Raw genomic sequence first — 15,509 nt, forward strand, 5'->3', positions numbered from 1 at the left:
GCCTTTCGTTTCCCTTTTGTCTCTCATGTGTCCCCCTGAGGCCTGGCCTAGGGAAGATAGCCAGCAGATGGTGGTGGTCAGCGGGTGGACAGACGAGGTGTGGCCAGTCAGAAGGTGTCCTGTGAGGTGCCGTGGAGGAGCCTGTGGCTCTGCAGAGCCGTGGTTGGAGGCGGGAGGGAAGGGACACCTGACGAGGCCGAGTGGCTCTGGTGGCTCTCATCCCTCCTCCTCGGTCCTCGGTCCTCTCCTCGCGTAGATCGGAGCCCTGGCAGGCGTGAAAGCTCCGCGGGCCCAACGCTCCCTTTCCACCCATGGACCTCTCCTGTCGCTTTCAGGGCCCTGGGGTGTGGGCAAGCAGCTCGGTGTGGGAAGATGGGTGGAGGGTGGTGGGGGGGCCGGCTCTGGAGTCCATTCTAGATTCTCCCTTCCACCACCTGTCCCCTGTGCATCCCGGCTGAGTGTCTCAACTTGCCTGTTTCTGTTCCACTTCTCGGTTCGGGGCTATGCACGGCCCAGCCATGGGAAGTATGGAACAATTAAAGAGTTGTAATCAGAAGCCCCTGAAGGAGGTTCTGGAGCGAGCGCAGTTAGCAGGGAGGAGTGGGGGCTGGAGGGGAGGTCCGGAGGCCACTGTGCCGAGGTGCTGGAGGAGGCTGGGTTTGAGGCCCCCCTCTGCCTGGGTCTAGCTATGAAGACGGGGTTGAGCTCAGCCGTCTCGTCTGTCCCGGGGATCATCCGTTCTCTAAACTGGTCTAAGCAGGTGGAGGTGAGGGGGGCGTGGACGAACCCCGTGGCTCCCCGTCTGGGGGCAGGGCTGGGTCGGCAGGGCCTCCTCTCTCTCAGGCCTCCTGGCTGTCTCAGATCCTATGGAAATGGCCCATCTGGAGAAGGGTGCAGCGGGGTGTAGGATCCCCAGGGCTCAGTGCCGCTGGGGGTGCAGGGCTGGCCGTGGGCTGTTTAAGTCTCCCTGGGGTTTCTGATGTGACCCTGGGCCCAGCATCCTGTCCTCCCTCCCCTCCCTGGGGGTTCCTCCTGCCCCTCCCCCCCTCGGGTTCCTGCCTGGTTCAGTTCTCAGGGCTGGGTGACTCGGGCATGCCCGATGCCCTACAAGATCTGGGCATGGCAGGCAAATATCAACCCACTCATCTAGCTCCTATCACACACCTGTTGGGACTGGCTGCCTGGGACCGGGGGTTCTGACCCCATGACCGAGCCCAGGCCCTCCAGGGGGGTGGGGAAGGGCCAGCCTGGTCATGCCTCAGGGGGCAGGGAGGCTGCCAGCTGCTCCTTGTCTAAAGGTGCCTGCTTTTCCCACCTGGGTCTCCCTGGTCTCCTCACTGTTTGGGTCCTGCAGGATGTCACGCCTGAGATGGGCTTTCTGGTTCCTCTTTGCAAAGTAGGGGGCTGGGCTGGGCTGGCTGGGGGTCCCTGCCAGCAGACACTGGTTCACGACCCCTGAATGCTGTGTGCCTTGGGCTCTCCCGGGGGCCTGGCCGGGGACTGGGGTGCCTCTGGAGGCACTGTGGGGACCCCAGGGCGGAGCCTCCTTCCTGCCCTGTGGGATCAATGTATGAGCAAGAGCATACCCCCGGGCCTGAGTGCGAATCGTGGACCTTGTGTGTCGTGTGAGCTCGGCCCTGTGCCTTTGCCTTGCTCCATGCCAGAGGCCCTGAAAGGCAGGAACCGATACTACAGCTGGCAGCGGCCTTTCTGCTGGTCTGGAGTCAGCGAGCTGGTCTGGAGATGGGGTGTCGGTCCCCCTTGGGGAATGGAGGGGACAAATGGGGCTGGGGTAGGGGGTGCTGGCTTGGCCCCTCAGCCTGCAGTCAGGAGTGGCCCCTCAGGCCTGGGCAGTCCCCCGCCTCCACCGTGGGGCCAGGCTCAGAGCCCGGGGCAGGCCCGGCTCTGGCTGCCAGGCTGGACATGCTCTGGGATCCGCCAGTCAAGGCTGGCCCCACCCCTCCGCCCACTTGCTTTTCTGTTCTTTCTCCCAAGTCCGGCCTTGCTGCAGTGGCCACCTCACCTTCCTTGGGGACTGGAGGGTGGTGACTTGGGGTGTTCAGGGAAGCCCCCGGAAGGTGCTGTGGACTCCAGGGGCCCAGATGGGAGAAGGCAGTGTGGCTGCACAGAATTCGGGGTGTGACCAGGCCGGTTTGTTTCGTAGCCGTGGGGCCCTGGGCAAGTCACTTGGCCTCTCTGAGCGTTGCTTTTCTTGTTCAGCTCAGCCCAGCGCACACATTTATCCTGGCAGGTGCCTGGGGGTGATGGTGGTGATGGTGGTGGTAATGGCTATGGTGGGCGGAGACTCAGGGCTGTCCTCCTGGGGGGGGCACTCAGGGTTGAGGGAGGGGGGGGAGGGTGGAGGGTGGAGAGGAGGGGCTTGGTCTCCCCTGCAGTGTTGTCCTGAGGGTGGTATGGCATTAACCCCCGAAGCGCCACCACGAAGTTTTATGTTCCTGGCTCCGGAGTGAGCTCCACACTAAATTCCTCCCCTCCCCTCCCCCGGCGGAGGCTGCTTCTGAGGGCCAGGCTGGACACGCTCAAGTGGACGTAGCCCTGGCGTCAGTGAGGCCGGCCATGTTCCCAGCCCGGGGTCCTAGCCCTCGGTGCAGTGGCTGCCACGGAGGCACAGGGCAGCTGGGACACGGCCTCCCAGGGGCAGGACTTACAGGGGGCGGGCGGGGAGCCACCCCCCCCCCCAGACAGGTGGCAGCAGGAGAGGGGACGGAGACTTGGTCAGGGCCCCCAGGGCCACCCACGTGGGGGGATGGTGGGTCACCGGTAGAGGGGGCCCTGCAGGAGGGAGGGGTCTAGTCCTGAGAGGCCCCTCCTATGGGGCACAGAGCCTCCAGTGCTGGCCACAAGGGCCATGGGCTCAGTCCCCCCGAGGGGGGTGGGGGGACGGGAGCAAAGGCGGTAAGAGAGCTCTGGACTCTCATTGAAGGCTCCGCCTTGCCTGGCTGAGATGCCGGGGGGGGGGGGGGGGGGGAAGGGGGCGGTCCTCAGCCGACAGCAAGTTCTCCTGGTTCAAGTTAAAAGTCAACGGCCTAGCAGAGCCCCCTGCCCCATGGCAGAAGGCACAAGGAGGCTGTCTGGACCTCTGATCTCATTCACACCGCCTTGCCCTCCTGACTTGTCACTCCTCAAAGCTCCCTGGCGCTCTACCACCTGAGCCATGGCTCTAGTCTGGCTTTATTTATTTATTTATTTATTTACGGTCATGGGTCTTCAACTCTGGGCCTGGGCGCCATCCCTGAGATTTTTTTTTTTTGCTCAAGGCTGGCCCTCTACCTCTGCAAGCTGCAGCTCTACTTCCGGCTTTCTGATGGGCCAATTGTTGATGAGGCTGACTCTCTTTTCCTGCCCAGACTGGCTTTGAACCATGATCCTAAGGTCTCAGCCTCCTGAGTAGCTAAGATCACAAGCATGAGCCACCGGCACCCGGCCAGTCTAGTATTTTGCTGGTTATTTTAGAGATGGATTCTCACAGATTTTCCTGCCTGGCCTGGCTCGAACTGTGACCCTCTGGATCTCAGCCTCCTAAGTAGCCAGGATTACGGGTGTGAGCTACCACACCCGGTAGCAGCTTACTTCTGAAGTGCCAGGGTACGGACGCGTGGGCCTGATCCTGGTGGATCTCCTGGTGGTGGCTTCCGTGGACGCTGGAATCAGACAGGCTTTGGGTCTCGTCGCAGATTTGCCTCTGGTGGGTTTCTTGACCTTGGATGGCTTGCGACCTGAGTCTCAGTTTCCTCCTCTGTACGGAGGAGGGGCTGATTCCGCCCTCTCCAGGGCACTAGAGGTGGTCTGGGGGGGGGGGGGCCTGGGCCGGCATGGGGTGGGAGGGTACGGGTGGGTGTCACGCCTCCCTCAGGGGTGCTCGGAGTGGCCGGGAGGGTGGTGCACGCGGGGACAGAGACTGAGTCGGGACTCTGCCGATGGCTCAGCCGGGCTCTTCTGGACCCCGCCCTGGGTTTCGGTGTGTGGCTCTTGATTTGAGAGGCAGCTGGCCAGTTCGCCCCTCCTCGGTTGGGTGGGCTGAGCTGATCTTGGCTCTTGAGTTTTACACAGGCTAAGCTCCCACGTGGGGCCGAGTCCACGTCCCCGTCCCTGACACGTGGGGACGGCAGCGAGGCGGGCCCCGTGGGCTTTCCAAGCACGCTCTCCTTTCTCCTTGGCCTACCGGCCCCCGGGCCCTGCGCCCCGGACCCAGCCGGGCTCCTTCCCTGGAGGGCTCTGATCTCCGCCGGCCCACAGCCGCCGCCGTGGCTGCTTCCCGTGCTCGGGTCCCGGCCCCTCGTGGGCCGCATGCTTCTGAGTCACCCGAGGAAGAATGTGGTCTTTTGGGAGCGAGTTTTTAAAAATAGCCCCAGTCCTCCCTCCGCCCCGCCCTGCCGCACCCCTCTCCTCCCTGGCGCTGGCCCCAGACCTCCTCCCACACGGGTTTTGGGAGCCGCCTGGATCTGCGGGGTTGCCTGGGAGGAGCGGTCCTGGCAGTGGGGGTGATGGCTGGGAGATGGGTGGAGGAATGGGGTGCCTTCTCCCTAGGGGGATGAGATGACACGGGGCCCTTTGGCGAGCGTGCCGTGGGGTCTGCAGACGTGTATGGTGGATAGGGGGTGGGAGGGGCTTAGCCTCTGGGAAGGTGGGGAATCCAGGAGGGTCCGGTGGAGCATGGGGCCCTGAGGTTGGAGTGTGCTTGGGGGCGTTTGGGGGGGGGCTGCGTGGTAGCCGTGCCTGGAGTGGAGCCGGCTGTGGGAGACAGGGAGGAATGGAGTCAGGGAGGTGACTGATCAGAGTCCAGGCAAGAGGCGCTGTTTGGTGTGTGTGTGCGTGTGCGTGCGTGTGTGCGTGTGTGCGTGTGTGTGTGTGTGTGCTAGTGTTGGGGCTTTAACGCAGGGCCTTGTTGCTTTTCCTTGGTTTGTGTCTCAAGGCTAAGCCTTCTACCACTTGAGCCACAACCCTATGTCTGGCTTTTTAGCTGGTTAATTGGAGATAGAGTCTCACAGACTTTCCTGCCCTGGCTGGCTTTGAACCGTGATCCTCAGACCTCAGCCTCCTGCGCAGCTAGGATGACGGGTGTGAGCGAGTGGTTTTCATCAGGGACTGCTGTGGTTGGACTCTGGGTGGGCTTTGAAGGCACAGGCAGCGGGCTTTGGGAGGGGTGGACAGGATAGGACATGGCTGTGTGAGGATGGGTGTTGGGGAAACTTCCAGATGGGAGCAGCTGGTGGGGTGAAGCTGCAGTCAGGTGAATTGGGAGGCCTGGGGGTGGGGGTGGGGGCAGGAGCTGGGTGTGGATTTGATGAGCTCCAAGGGGGAGCACGGGGTGGGGGGAGGTCAGGAGCCTGGGGAAGGACAGGCCGAACACCGCGGCACGGACAAGGGGGTCACGGGAGGCACAGGAAGGGGGCTGCAGGCAGGTGGGCAAGATGAGAACAAGGGGCGTCCGTGAGCTGCCATGGGGTGTGGCTCTTGGTGGCTGCAGATGGCTTAGTCCAGAGAGGAGTCCATTCACACTGCCAAGGGGCCTTTTGTAAAGGAGTGGAGGAGGCGTGCGGTGACAGGGAGGGGCTGTGGGGTCCCAGAGGTTTCTGCGTCTTAAACATGAACAGTGATGTATTTGTATCTGTGGGGGATGAGCCAGTAGAGACGAAGCGAGGTATCCGCCGGTGGGCTTGGCCTCGGCCCAGCAGCCATCTTTATTCCATGATTCCAAATGCCCTCCTTCCTCCCTCTGCCCCAAGGGCCATCCCTTTCCAGCACCTCCACTACAGAGGCCAGATAAGGAGCAGCCTCAGAGGGTCCCATCCAGAAGGGAGCCAGACCAGGCATGAGCACACGTGCCCGTAACCCCAGCTACCCAGGAGGCTGAGCTAGTGAAGATCTCAGTTCAAAGCCAGCCCAGGCAGAAATGTCGGTGAGACTTAAATTTCCAATGAACTAGCAATAAGCCGGAAGTGGAGCCGTGGCTCACCGGGGTAGAGTGCCAGCCTTGAGCACAGGCCAGATACAGCCCCCGCTGTCTGTGGGGGTGGGGGGCAGGCACACCCCCGTGTGGGCACCTCTGCAGTCCACCTGTGCAGAGCCATCTCCCGGCCAAACATGACTCTGGTGCTTGCAGGCTGTGCAGACACCAGCACTCGGAACCTGTAGGTTGAGCAGGAGCCGGGAACCCCGGGGGGTGGGCGGGGAGGACCCACAGTAGGAGGGGGGGACACATTGGGGCCTCCCTGCTCCTCAGGGCCTGGGGAGGGCCAGGTGTGGAGGAAGGAGTTGAGTCCACCTGAGGTGACAGGTCAAGTCCATTACCCCATTCACTCCTCCAAACCTTGGGAACCCCCTCCCCTCCCCACCCCACCCACCGCACGTACACACACCTATTTTAGCCACACAGACAGGTACGTCCAAGTGTGCATGCGTGGAGGGAGCAAAGCCAGCCTGTGGTGTTTGTCACCTGGGACCGGGAACTTGGGCTCTTGTTTCTTAGTCTCTGGCCCCTGTCCCTGTCAGTATGCTGAGCTCTGGGAAAGACTCACCCAATGGCTGGAGCGGCAGGGGTGACCTTGGGGTCAGGGAGGGTGTACCAGGAGTCACAGAGCAACTTGCAAGTTGTGGCCGGAGCTCACTGCTCCACAGACCTTCTGTGTTCCCTGGGGTGAGGAAGAGGGCGGAACTGTCCAGCAGCGGACCTCAGACAGCCAGAGGCTTTTCCTACCCATTCCAGCTTCTCACTGCCGGCTGGGTTCCAGGGACGAAGGGGTTAATGTGTCTGGGGCCGGGAGGGGGTGGGGCCTGAGACCCTGGCCTGGTGGCCCTTGGGCTCTCCTTGCTTGCTGGGTCCAGGAGCTTCTTGGGGCTGGCTCTGGTTTCCCAGGCAACAGCCCCCAGGGTGGCGGGCCCCTTCCCATAGAGGCCTCCTGAGGGGGCTGCCCTTCACTTCCCCAGGACTATAGACCAGGCACTGGCCTGGGCGGTGGGCGGGGTGGGGGGGGGGTGGGTGGGAGGGGGAGGGGGGTCACCTACTCTGGGATGAGGACAACAACCCTCATTGTGGGAGGCTCTCGCCATTGACAAAGCTTTCCCACTCTCTGAGGAGGGCTCTCCCCCACTTCCCTGCAGGGAGGAAAGGAAGTTAGAGCGGTCTCCGGTCCCCACGGTTCCAGTGGCCCTGCCTGGACTTGGGGCCCAGGGGAGGAGCTAGGCCCTGGGAGCTCTTGGGCTGGTGCAGCATGGGAAACTCCCTCCTCCCAGCCTGATGGGCCTCATGCCTGGAGGTGCCCAGGCCAGGCAAGCAGCAATTACTCTGCGTTCTGTAGGTGGGAGAGCTTCTGCTCCAGTGGAAGAAGCTGACCTGGACTGGGACTAGCCAGACAAAACCCAGGACAGCGCTGGCCCTACTCGAGGAGCAGCAGAGACATCGTTAAAAAAACCCAGCACTGGCTGGGAGTGTGGCTTAGCGGTAGAGCGCTTGCCTGGCATGCACGAAGCCCTGGGTTTGGTTCCTCGGCACCACATACACAGAAAAAGCCAGAAGTGGTGCTGTGGCTCAAGTGATAGAGGACTAGTCTTGAGCAAAAGAAGCTCAGTCAGGGACAGTGCTCAGGCCTTGAGTTCAAGCCCCAGGACTGGCAAACAAAACAAAACAAAACAAACCCAGCAATGCTGGGCACTGGTGGCTCATGACACCAGCTACTCAGGAGACTGAGATCTGAGGATCTCTGTTCAAAGCCAGCCCAGGCATAGAGAAATCAGAGACTCTTTTCTCCAGTTAACTAGCAACAAGTCAGAAGTGGAGATGCGGCTCAAGGGGTAGAGCTGTAGCTTTGATTGGAAAAAGCTGAGTAAGATTATAAGGCCCTGAGTTCAAGCCCGGGTACCATCACACACACACACACACACACACACACACACACACACACACACACGGACCCAGATTGTCCAGCATCACCCTATTGGCCTCTGTCATTTCCCATGCACTGCCCACCTGTGCACCTCTTGCTCCACCTTTGCCTGAGCTCCGCCCACTGGGACACCTGGAGCGCGGAGCCAGGCGCCTGACCTTGCTCTCTTGTTATCTGCCTGTGTGTGAGGGCCTCCCGTGGCCTCCTCACCTTTTGAACACTTATCCATCGTCCACAGTGACCCCTGAGAGCTTGCCAGTGACCCCGAACCCTAGACAGACTCTAGGGACATGCTTAGGAGTGCGCTGATAAAGTAGACCCAGTACGAGATTGTTAATAATAAGCAAGGATGACAGAGAACAAATGAACACAATACACTATGATAAAATATGGCTGCGGCCGGTCCCTGCCTTCCCAAATACCTCGCTGTGCTGCGTGTCCCGTTCTTGTGGAGGAGGGCAGTGGGTGCCGGGGTACCGCGGGGAGGGCCACGGAGCCGGGGTGAGGGCGGTTGGCCCTGGGCAACGGAAACTAGGTGAGCGAGGAGGGGGAGGGGCCAACTGTACCCAGATATGCACGCTGCTAAACACTGGATGGTTCTGGAAGGATGGGTTCTTAAGAAACCAGTAACAGGGATCATCTTTTCTAGGGTAGAAGAAAGGATTTTTGTTTTTGTTTTTTGCCGATCCTGGGGCTTGAACTCAGGGCTTGAGCACTGTCCCTGGGCTTCTTTTTGCTCAAGGCTTAGCACTCTGCCACTTGAGCCACAGCACCACTTCTGGCCTTTTCCGTTTATGTGGTGCTGAGGAATCGAACCCAGGGCTTCGTGCATGCAAGGCGAGCACTCTACCACTAAGCCACATCCCCAGTCCAGGAAAGGACTTTTAAAATGTATATTATTTGAGTTTTGAGAGGCCCTGGACTACCAGGATAACTCAGCAGGCACAGCCTCAGGCCCATGGCTACCCGTACTGCCTCTTCCTAGCTGTGTGCCCTTGGACAAGTGACTTAGCCAGCCTGGGCCTTGTTCCTTCATGGAGCATCTAGATTCATCTCTGTGGTTAATCTCTGTGCTTAGAGTATTGTAGAAGGTGATGGGTAGATGCGTGCTCTTATTAAAATTACTGTCCAAGCCGGGCAAGGGTGGCTCAGGCCTGTAATTCTAGCTCCTCGGGAAGCTGAGATCTGAGGATCGTGGTCTGAAGCCAGCAGAACAGGAAAGCCCATGTGACCTTTACCTCCACTTTGCCACCCGAATGCCAGAAGTGGAGCTGTGGCTCGAGTGGTAGAGCGCTGGCCTTGAGCGAAGAAGCTAAGGACAGTGCCCGGGACCCGAGTCTGAGCCCCAGTACTTGCACACATGCACACACGTGTGGCCCTCTGCATTCCTTATGGTTTTACTTGGCAAGCCAGTCAGCATGAATAAAGGCTTTAGGAGTGGAAAGGAAAAGAGTTGTGCAGGCAGCCGGTGGCAGGGGCAGGTTGGACCCCAGGGTCCGCTGCCTGGTCTGTACAGGGAGGGGTAGATAGATGCTCAGCCTCAGGGGGAGGTGGTAGTAGAGTCCTCTGGAAAGGCTGCTTCTGGACCCGGGAAGCCCCCAAGGGTCTGGCCCGCTGCTCCTGGGCCCCATGTGAGGTGTGTGTGTGTGTGGGGGGGGGGCGTCACCTGGGCCCCCTGGGGCCAGGACAGCTGCTCCGGCTCAGGGCACTGCATTCTGCCCTGACCCCTCTGCCTCTGTGACCCTTTCCTTCCTACTCATGTGTGCCAAGGCCAGCTGGTGCCAGCCCTGTGGGGCGGGATGAGAGACAGAGAGGGTGGCCTTCCCGCAGGACGCCGGAACCTGGGGTGACCAGGACCCCAGGAAGAGGAAGTGTACAGCCGTGTCCACAATCCAGCTTCTGGAATATGGGGATCCCAGCGTGACTCCCAGGCTGGGGGCCTGGAGCTTCCCGGCTGGACCCAGGCTCCTGTCAGCCTTTTGGGTACTGGGCAAAGGCAGGGTCTGGCAGCAGTGCATTCTGGGAAGATGAGGGTTTGGGCCACACAGCTGCAGGTTCTTTTATGGGTTAATGATTGATGCTGGGTGAAGGCCGGATCCTTTCAGGGGCTGCCCCGGCACCCTGGGGCTTCTGGGAAGCATGTGAGTGCACCCGGGCTGGGCGCCCAGGCCCCTCTGGGGCCGCCCTTTGGCCGGAAGCCCCATTAACTGTGTTTCTGGCCTTGTTTCCACAGGCGAGCGGCAGGGACACGCCGGTCTGAGCTGGACTCTGTTGTCTGATGGCTTCCTTCAAGCCTCCTCCACAGCCTGCCATAGGTACTGTACCCCCAGCTCTCCACCCTTCTGGCCCTTCTCACCAGAATGTGTGTGTGGGGGGGCCCCTTGTTCCTTGTGGAGAAACAGGAGTAACTTCCTCCTCTCGGGCAGGCACCTGGCAAGCCTGAGCCCTTTCCCTGTCCCCTGCACCTGTCGCCCCCACGGATGACAGTTTGGGGTGTGAAGCCTTGTAAATGAAGGGAAGGAGGGAGAGGTGAGAGGGAAAGGGTTGGGCCATCGGGCAGTCCCAGGGTGGGAAAAGATAAAAAAAAAATACTTAAAGAAAACATAAACAAAATGGTTCATTGTTTCTCTGAAATCCAATCCAGCACCCTGTTTTGTTTGGGAACCATACCCTCACACTTTGCGGGTGACATCCGGGCTCCACCTGGGGGGTTGGGGGGGTGGAGGGGCGGGGCTGGGTAGAGTTGTACCTGGGGGAGAGGGCGAGCCCCACCCCTCCTGGAGAGGAGTCAGGCCAGCTGAGCCAGGGCTTTGTCCCCGCCCAGCCTGAGGTGGAGCTCTGCCACTTACCCGTGCGCTTATGTAAGGGACTCGGTGTCTCCTCCGTCAGTGATAACGTGAGTGTCATAATGACAACCTGTCCGTGCTGTCACCAGGCTGTGTCAACCAGTGAATGAGATGGTGTGTGTCGTGTGGGGTGCGGGCCTTGAGCCCCCGTCCAGACATCTCTTCTTACCGGGATGTTCCCTTCTGAAGTGTGTGTGTGTGTGTGTGTGTGTGTGTGTCTGTGTGTGTGTGTGTGTGTATGTGTGTGTGTGAGGCGCTCAGCAGGCCCCCTTTGCCATGATGACAGGTGGCCTCCTAGGTCTCCACTCCCAAGGACAGGGCGTGTCCGATTGTGGCCCTGCCACCTGTCCAGGGGGGTAGGAAGGGCCCAGCTTCCAATTACCCTGGGCCGGGCCACCTGATCTTTCCTTCTGATAGGAATCCAGGTCTGATAGCCTGGTGGGAGGGCGGCCGGCTGATTAGGGGCGGAAAGGACATCTCCTGTCAGGTCATACCCAGGTCCTGGAGTAGCCCTTTCCAGTCCCCGCTGCTGGCAGGGGTGGGGGTGGGGGGGTCCCCTTCCCGCCTTTCTCTTCCCCTCTAAGAGGGCCAATGTGGGAAGACGAGGGTGTCAGTTCTGTTCTGCTCAGTGAGTGTTGATCGGATTCGGATGGAGCTTTCCTCCAGCTTGGGCTAGTTTGCTGGCTGGGGTCACCTGATTAGACCGGCCCCTGATCCCTTGAGACTTCCTACTGTCTTGCCAAGCCCCGGAGGAGCAGAGCCTTCCCCAGCCCCTAACTCGGGGTCACCCGATTTCCATGCATGCCTCACTTTCCCCTGGGGTCCCCGGTCCAGAGGCCGCAGCCATGGGCGGGTGGGCGGGCGTGTGGGTGATGGGGACGGGGTGGCTGAAGCTGTGTGTGTGGTCTCGTCCTGCACTGTCTGGGGAGAGGTGGGGTGGGCTGGGGCTGGCCTGGGGGCGGGGTGGGGCAGGCCCCGGGCTCCGGCCAGGCTGTGGTAACGATAATTACAACCTAGCTAGGAGTCTGGGGGGGATGACAGGTGACAGGTGGCAATAGCGATGGGGTGGTGTCGTCCAGCAGTGGGCGGGCACTGCCTGCACCCGGGGCTCCTGGGCACTGGCTGGCCTTCCTTCCTGCGGCCCTGGGAGGTGGTCACCGCTGTGGTTACCACAGGTGCCCTGATCTTAGTCATTGTGGTGACACCCGCCATCGGTGCAGGGACAGGACTCCCTCTCCTTCCTTCCCCCGCCCCGTGGAGTCATCACAGGGGCCAGGAGGGAGGGCACCCCAGGGTGAGGCCAGCCCGATGGCCTGTGTCTCATACTCATCCAGGGGCGTCACTGATTCTGGTATTTAAGAGAACAAGGGTCAGCTTGGTGTAGGGGCTCAGGCCTGTCATCCCAGCTACCGGGAAGGTGCCAGTGGGGGGCTCGTGGTCCAGATTGGACCAGGCAAAAACCAAACCCTCAACCCAGATGCCCCTCCACAGACGAATGAATCCAAAAAATATGGTACTTATACACAATGGAATACTACATAGCGATTAGGAATGGTGAAATACTGTTATTCGCAGGGAAATGGTCAGAACTTGAACAAATAATGTTGAGTGAGACAAGCCTAGAACACAGAAAACAAAGGGGCATGATCTCCCTGATATATGACTGTTAAGATGGGGTGACGGAGAGACAGTAGAGTCCAAGTCTGTGAATACTGTATATGTTCTTGATACATTGTATATTGCATATATGTCAACCTGACCTAGACAAGGGATAGAAAAACAGGTCGTAAGATATCATAAGAAATGTACACACTGCCCTACTATGTAACTGCACCCTCTTTGCACAACACCTTGTAAAAAAATTTATGTCCAATTAATAAAAAAAAAAACAACAAAAAAAAAACCAAACCCTCAGAACCTCCCACAAAATGTGAGAGTCCTAAACAACAACAACAACAAACTAAATCCAAAAAAGGGCCCAAGTGATAGAATGCCTCTCTGGGAAGCTCGAGGCCGCGAGTTCAAACCCTAGTACCGAAAAAAGCAAGCAAGCAAGCACCAGACTCCAGTGACTCACGCCTATAATCCTAGCTCCTCAGGAGACTGAGATCTGAGGGTCTCAGTTCAAAGTCAGCCCAGGCAGGAAAATCTGTGAGACTCTAATCTCCAAATAAATACTAAGAAGCTGGGAGTGGAGGGTGAGGGTCAAGTGATAGAGACCGGCTTCGAATGAAAAGGCTAAGGGACAGTGCTTGGACCCTGAGTTCAAGTGTGTACTTTTGTACACACACACACACACACACGGAGGGCAGGAAGAAAGGAAGGAAGGGAAAGGAAGGTAGAGCTGGGCCCTGGTGGCTCACACCTGGAATCCTAGCTACTCAGGAAGCTGAGACCTGAGGATCATGGTTCAAAGCCAGCCCACACAGGAAACAAGTGACTGAGTGGAGGGACAAAGGCGAGAGAGCAGGTGTTCTGTGTCCTCGCACGCACGGGCGTGAACCCACATACAGCGTGCATGTAATTGACACAATCATCTCAAAAACAATAGCAAAAGTTGTGATAGGATAAGTATCATTGCACAATGTATATAGTATAATTATAAATATTAGATATACTCGATATAACCTATGCCTATCGCTAGTACAGTGTCTTGAATGCAGGACCTTGTGTTCTCATTCATTTTGGTTGCCCAGCTGGTGCTCCTCTGCTTGTGCCATGCCTTCAGCCTAGATTTTTGCTGGTAATTTTGGAGCTGAAATCTCATGAAATTTTCTGCCCAGACCGGCTTCCAACTTTGATCCTTAGATCTCAGCCTCTTGAATATCTGCGATTACAGTTGTGAGCACTTGGTTTATTACATGGTATTTTAAAATATTTGACTTTTTTTTTTTTTTTGAGACAGGGTCACACAGTGTGGCCCAAGCTGGCCTTGAACTCATCATCTTCTTGCCTCCCTCCCTCTATTGAGTGTTGGAATTGCAGGCGGGGGGGGGGGGCACCACCGTATCCAGCCAGGCAGAAGCAAGCAATTCAAACTCCCAAATGCTGTGGGAACCTCTGGCTGGTTTTGGGAGCCACCAGTGGGTTTGTAACTTGAACATGGTACCTCCCACTGCCTTCTCTCTCTATTTCCTTTGTCCACTTGTCACCATGAGCTTGAGTGTCAAAGCTCAAGCCACTTTTGGAAGCTCATAGCATTCGTGCCCAAGGAGTGGAAAGAAAGGAGGGCCTGGACAGGAGGGGAGGCCTGTGGTTCCTGTGCTGGGAGTTGATGTGGACTATGGAAGGCAAGGAGGGGCCAGGGCACACACCATGGAGGGGAGCAGAGACACCCAGGGTGTGGGAAAGACCTCTTGGTGCCGGGAGCCCAGGCTCAGCCAGTCCTGTCCTGGTAATCTCCCGGTTTGTCTCCAGGCCTCTACCATTCCCAGGCAGCTGGGTTTCGAGCCATAGTATCTGCCAGACAAAGTGCACATGCAGGACATGCTTTGTCGGTGACCATTCGCACCTACACGAAGCACACCAACACATCGGCACCCAAGCACCCGTGAAGGTGTGTGCCCCCACGCACATACATACGTGTTGCATTTTAAAAGGCTTCTCCTGGCCAGGTATACTGGTGGCTCATGCCTGTAATCCCAGCAACTCCCGAGGCTGAGATAGGATGATTGTGAGAGCTGCAGCCAGCCTGAGCAGAAGCGTCTGTGAGACTCTGATTTCCGATTAACTAGCCAAAAGCCAGATCTGAAGGCGTGGCTCAGGTGATGAGGTGCCAACCAAGCAAGAGTGCATGGCTCTGAGTTTAAACCCCAGCAGGGGAATAGAATAGAATAGAATGGAATGGAATAGAAAGCAAAATGTTTCTTGCTCACAAACCCAGAGTTGGGAGCTTGCCCCCTCTCTATCCTCCCCTGCTACCTGCTCAGAGACCTAACCGAGCCCTCCCCCCCCCCCCCCCAGAGCTGCCTGGCTCCGGCAGATTTGTCCTCATCACCGAGGAAGGCCCCGTCCCCATCCTCAGACCCACAGGCTCACCACCTCCGGTCCCTGCCAGCCGTGGCCGCCCCTCTCTTGCCCACACAGGGGTCCTCCCTCACTTTGCTCTCCTCCAGGAGATCCGCTGGGACCTGGGAACCGGGGCCTGTCCCCTGAGGCCGAGGATTCTGGAGAGGCCTTTGAATTCGATGACAGCGACGAGGAGGATGCCAGCCTGGCCCCCACGGGGGACCCGGACCTCCCACTGATCAGCTTTGACCCCATCTCTGGCACAGGTAAGGGTGTTTTTGTTTTACTTTCTTTGGTCAATATCAGCAGAGAGCTGGGGGAAGTGTGGGCTCTTCACCCCGGGGGAGGGCTGGTGGCTCCTCCACTCTCCCCAGGAAGTGGGACCGGTCCACATTCCACGAGTCCCCTGGGAACGGGATGTCTCACATTCCCGCAACAACATCTGGCGCCCTGCGCTGTAAATGGAAGCGTGTGGCCCGGGCTTGGCTGTGGAGACACTTTCTGCCCGGATCTGTGTCCTGGCCACCCTCCTGGCCGCTGTCCAGAACCTCCCCCCCTCCCACTCCAGCCACAGGGGCAGCCTCCCCTGAGAGTTCCAGCCCCTTCTCCCTCCCGAGCCCCGGGCGCTGGAAGGGCCCAGATGAATCTGGTGGTTGGTGCGCGGCAGCCGCTGGGCTGTTCCATTCTGTCATGTGGGAGAGACTCTGGGGACCAGACTGGCCGGAACTTCCTGCAGGCTGGGGACAGTGAC

General features: G+C 59.0%; 1 protein-coding gene across 10 annotated transcripts in view; it reads left to right on the forward strand.

The window, feature by feature from the left end:
* Arhgef10l (Rho guanine nucleotide exchange factor 10 like) overlaps positions 1-15,509 on the forward strand; it is a 123,295-nt gene that overhangs the window by 21,740 nt on the left and 86,046 nt on the right. For all 10 annotated transcript variants that reach the window (XR_007211521.1, XR_007211520.1, XM_048350347.1 and 7 more), the window contains exons 2-3: positions 10,138-10,219; positions 14,866-15,024. Coding sequence is in view for 8 of the 10 variants with exons in the window: in XM_048350347.1 (XP_048206304.1) it covers positions 10,183-10,219; positions 14,866-15,024 (196 nt within the window). In the remaining 2 variants the exon portion in view is untranslated. The remainder of the gene's footprint in view (positions 1-10,137; positions 10,220-14,865; positions 15,025-15,509) is intronic.

This window comes from Perognathus longimembris, chromosome 7, assembly GCF_023159225.1.
Source record: "Perognathus longimembris pacificus isolate PPM17 chromosome 7, ASM2315922v1, whole genome shotgun sequence".
NCBI lineage: Eukaryota > Metazoa > Chordata > Mammalia > Rodentia > Heteromyidae > Perognathus > Perognathus longimembris.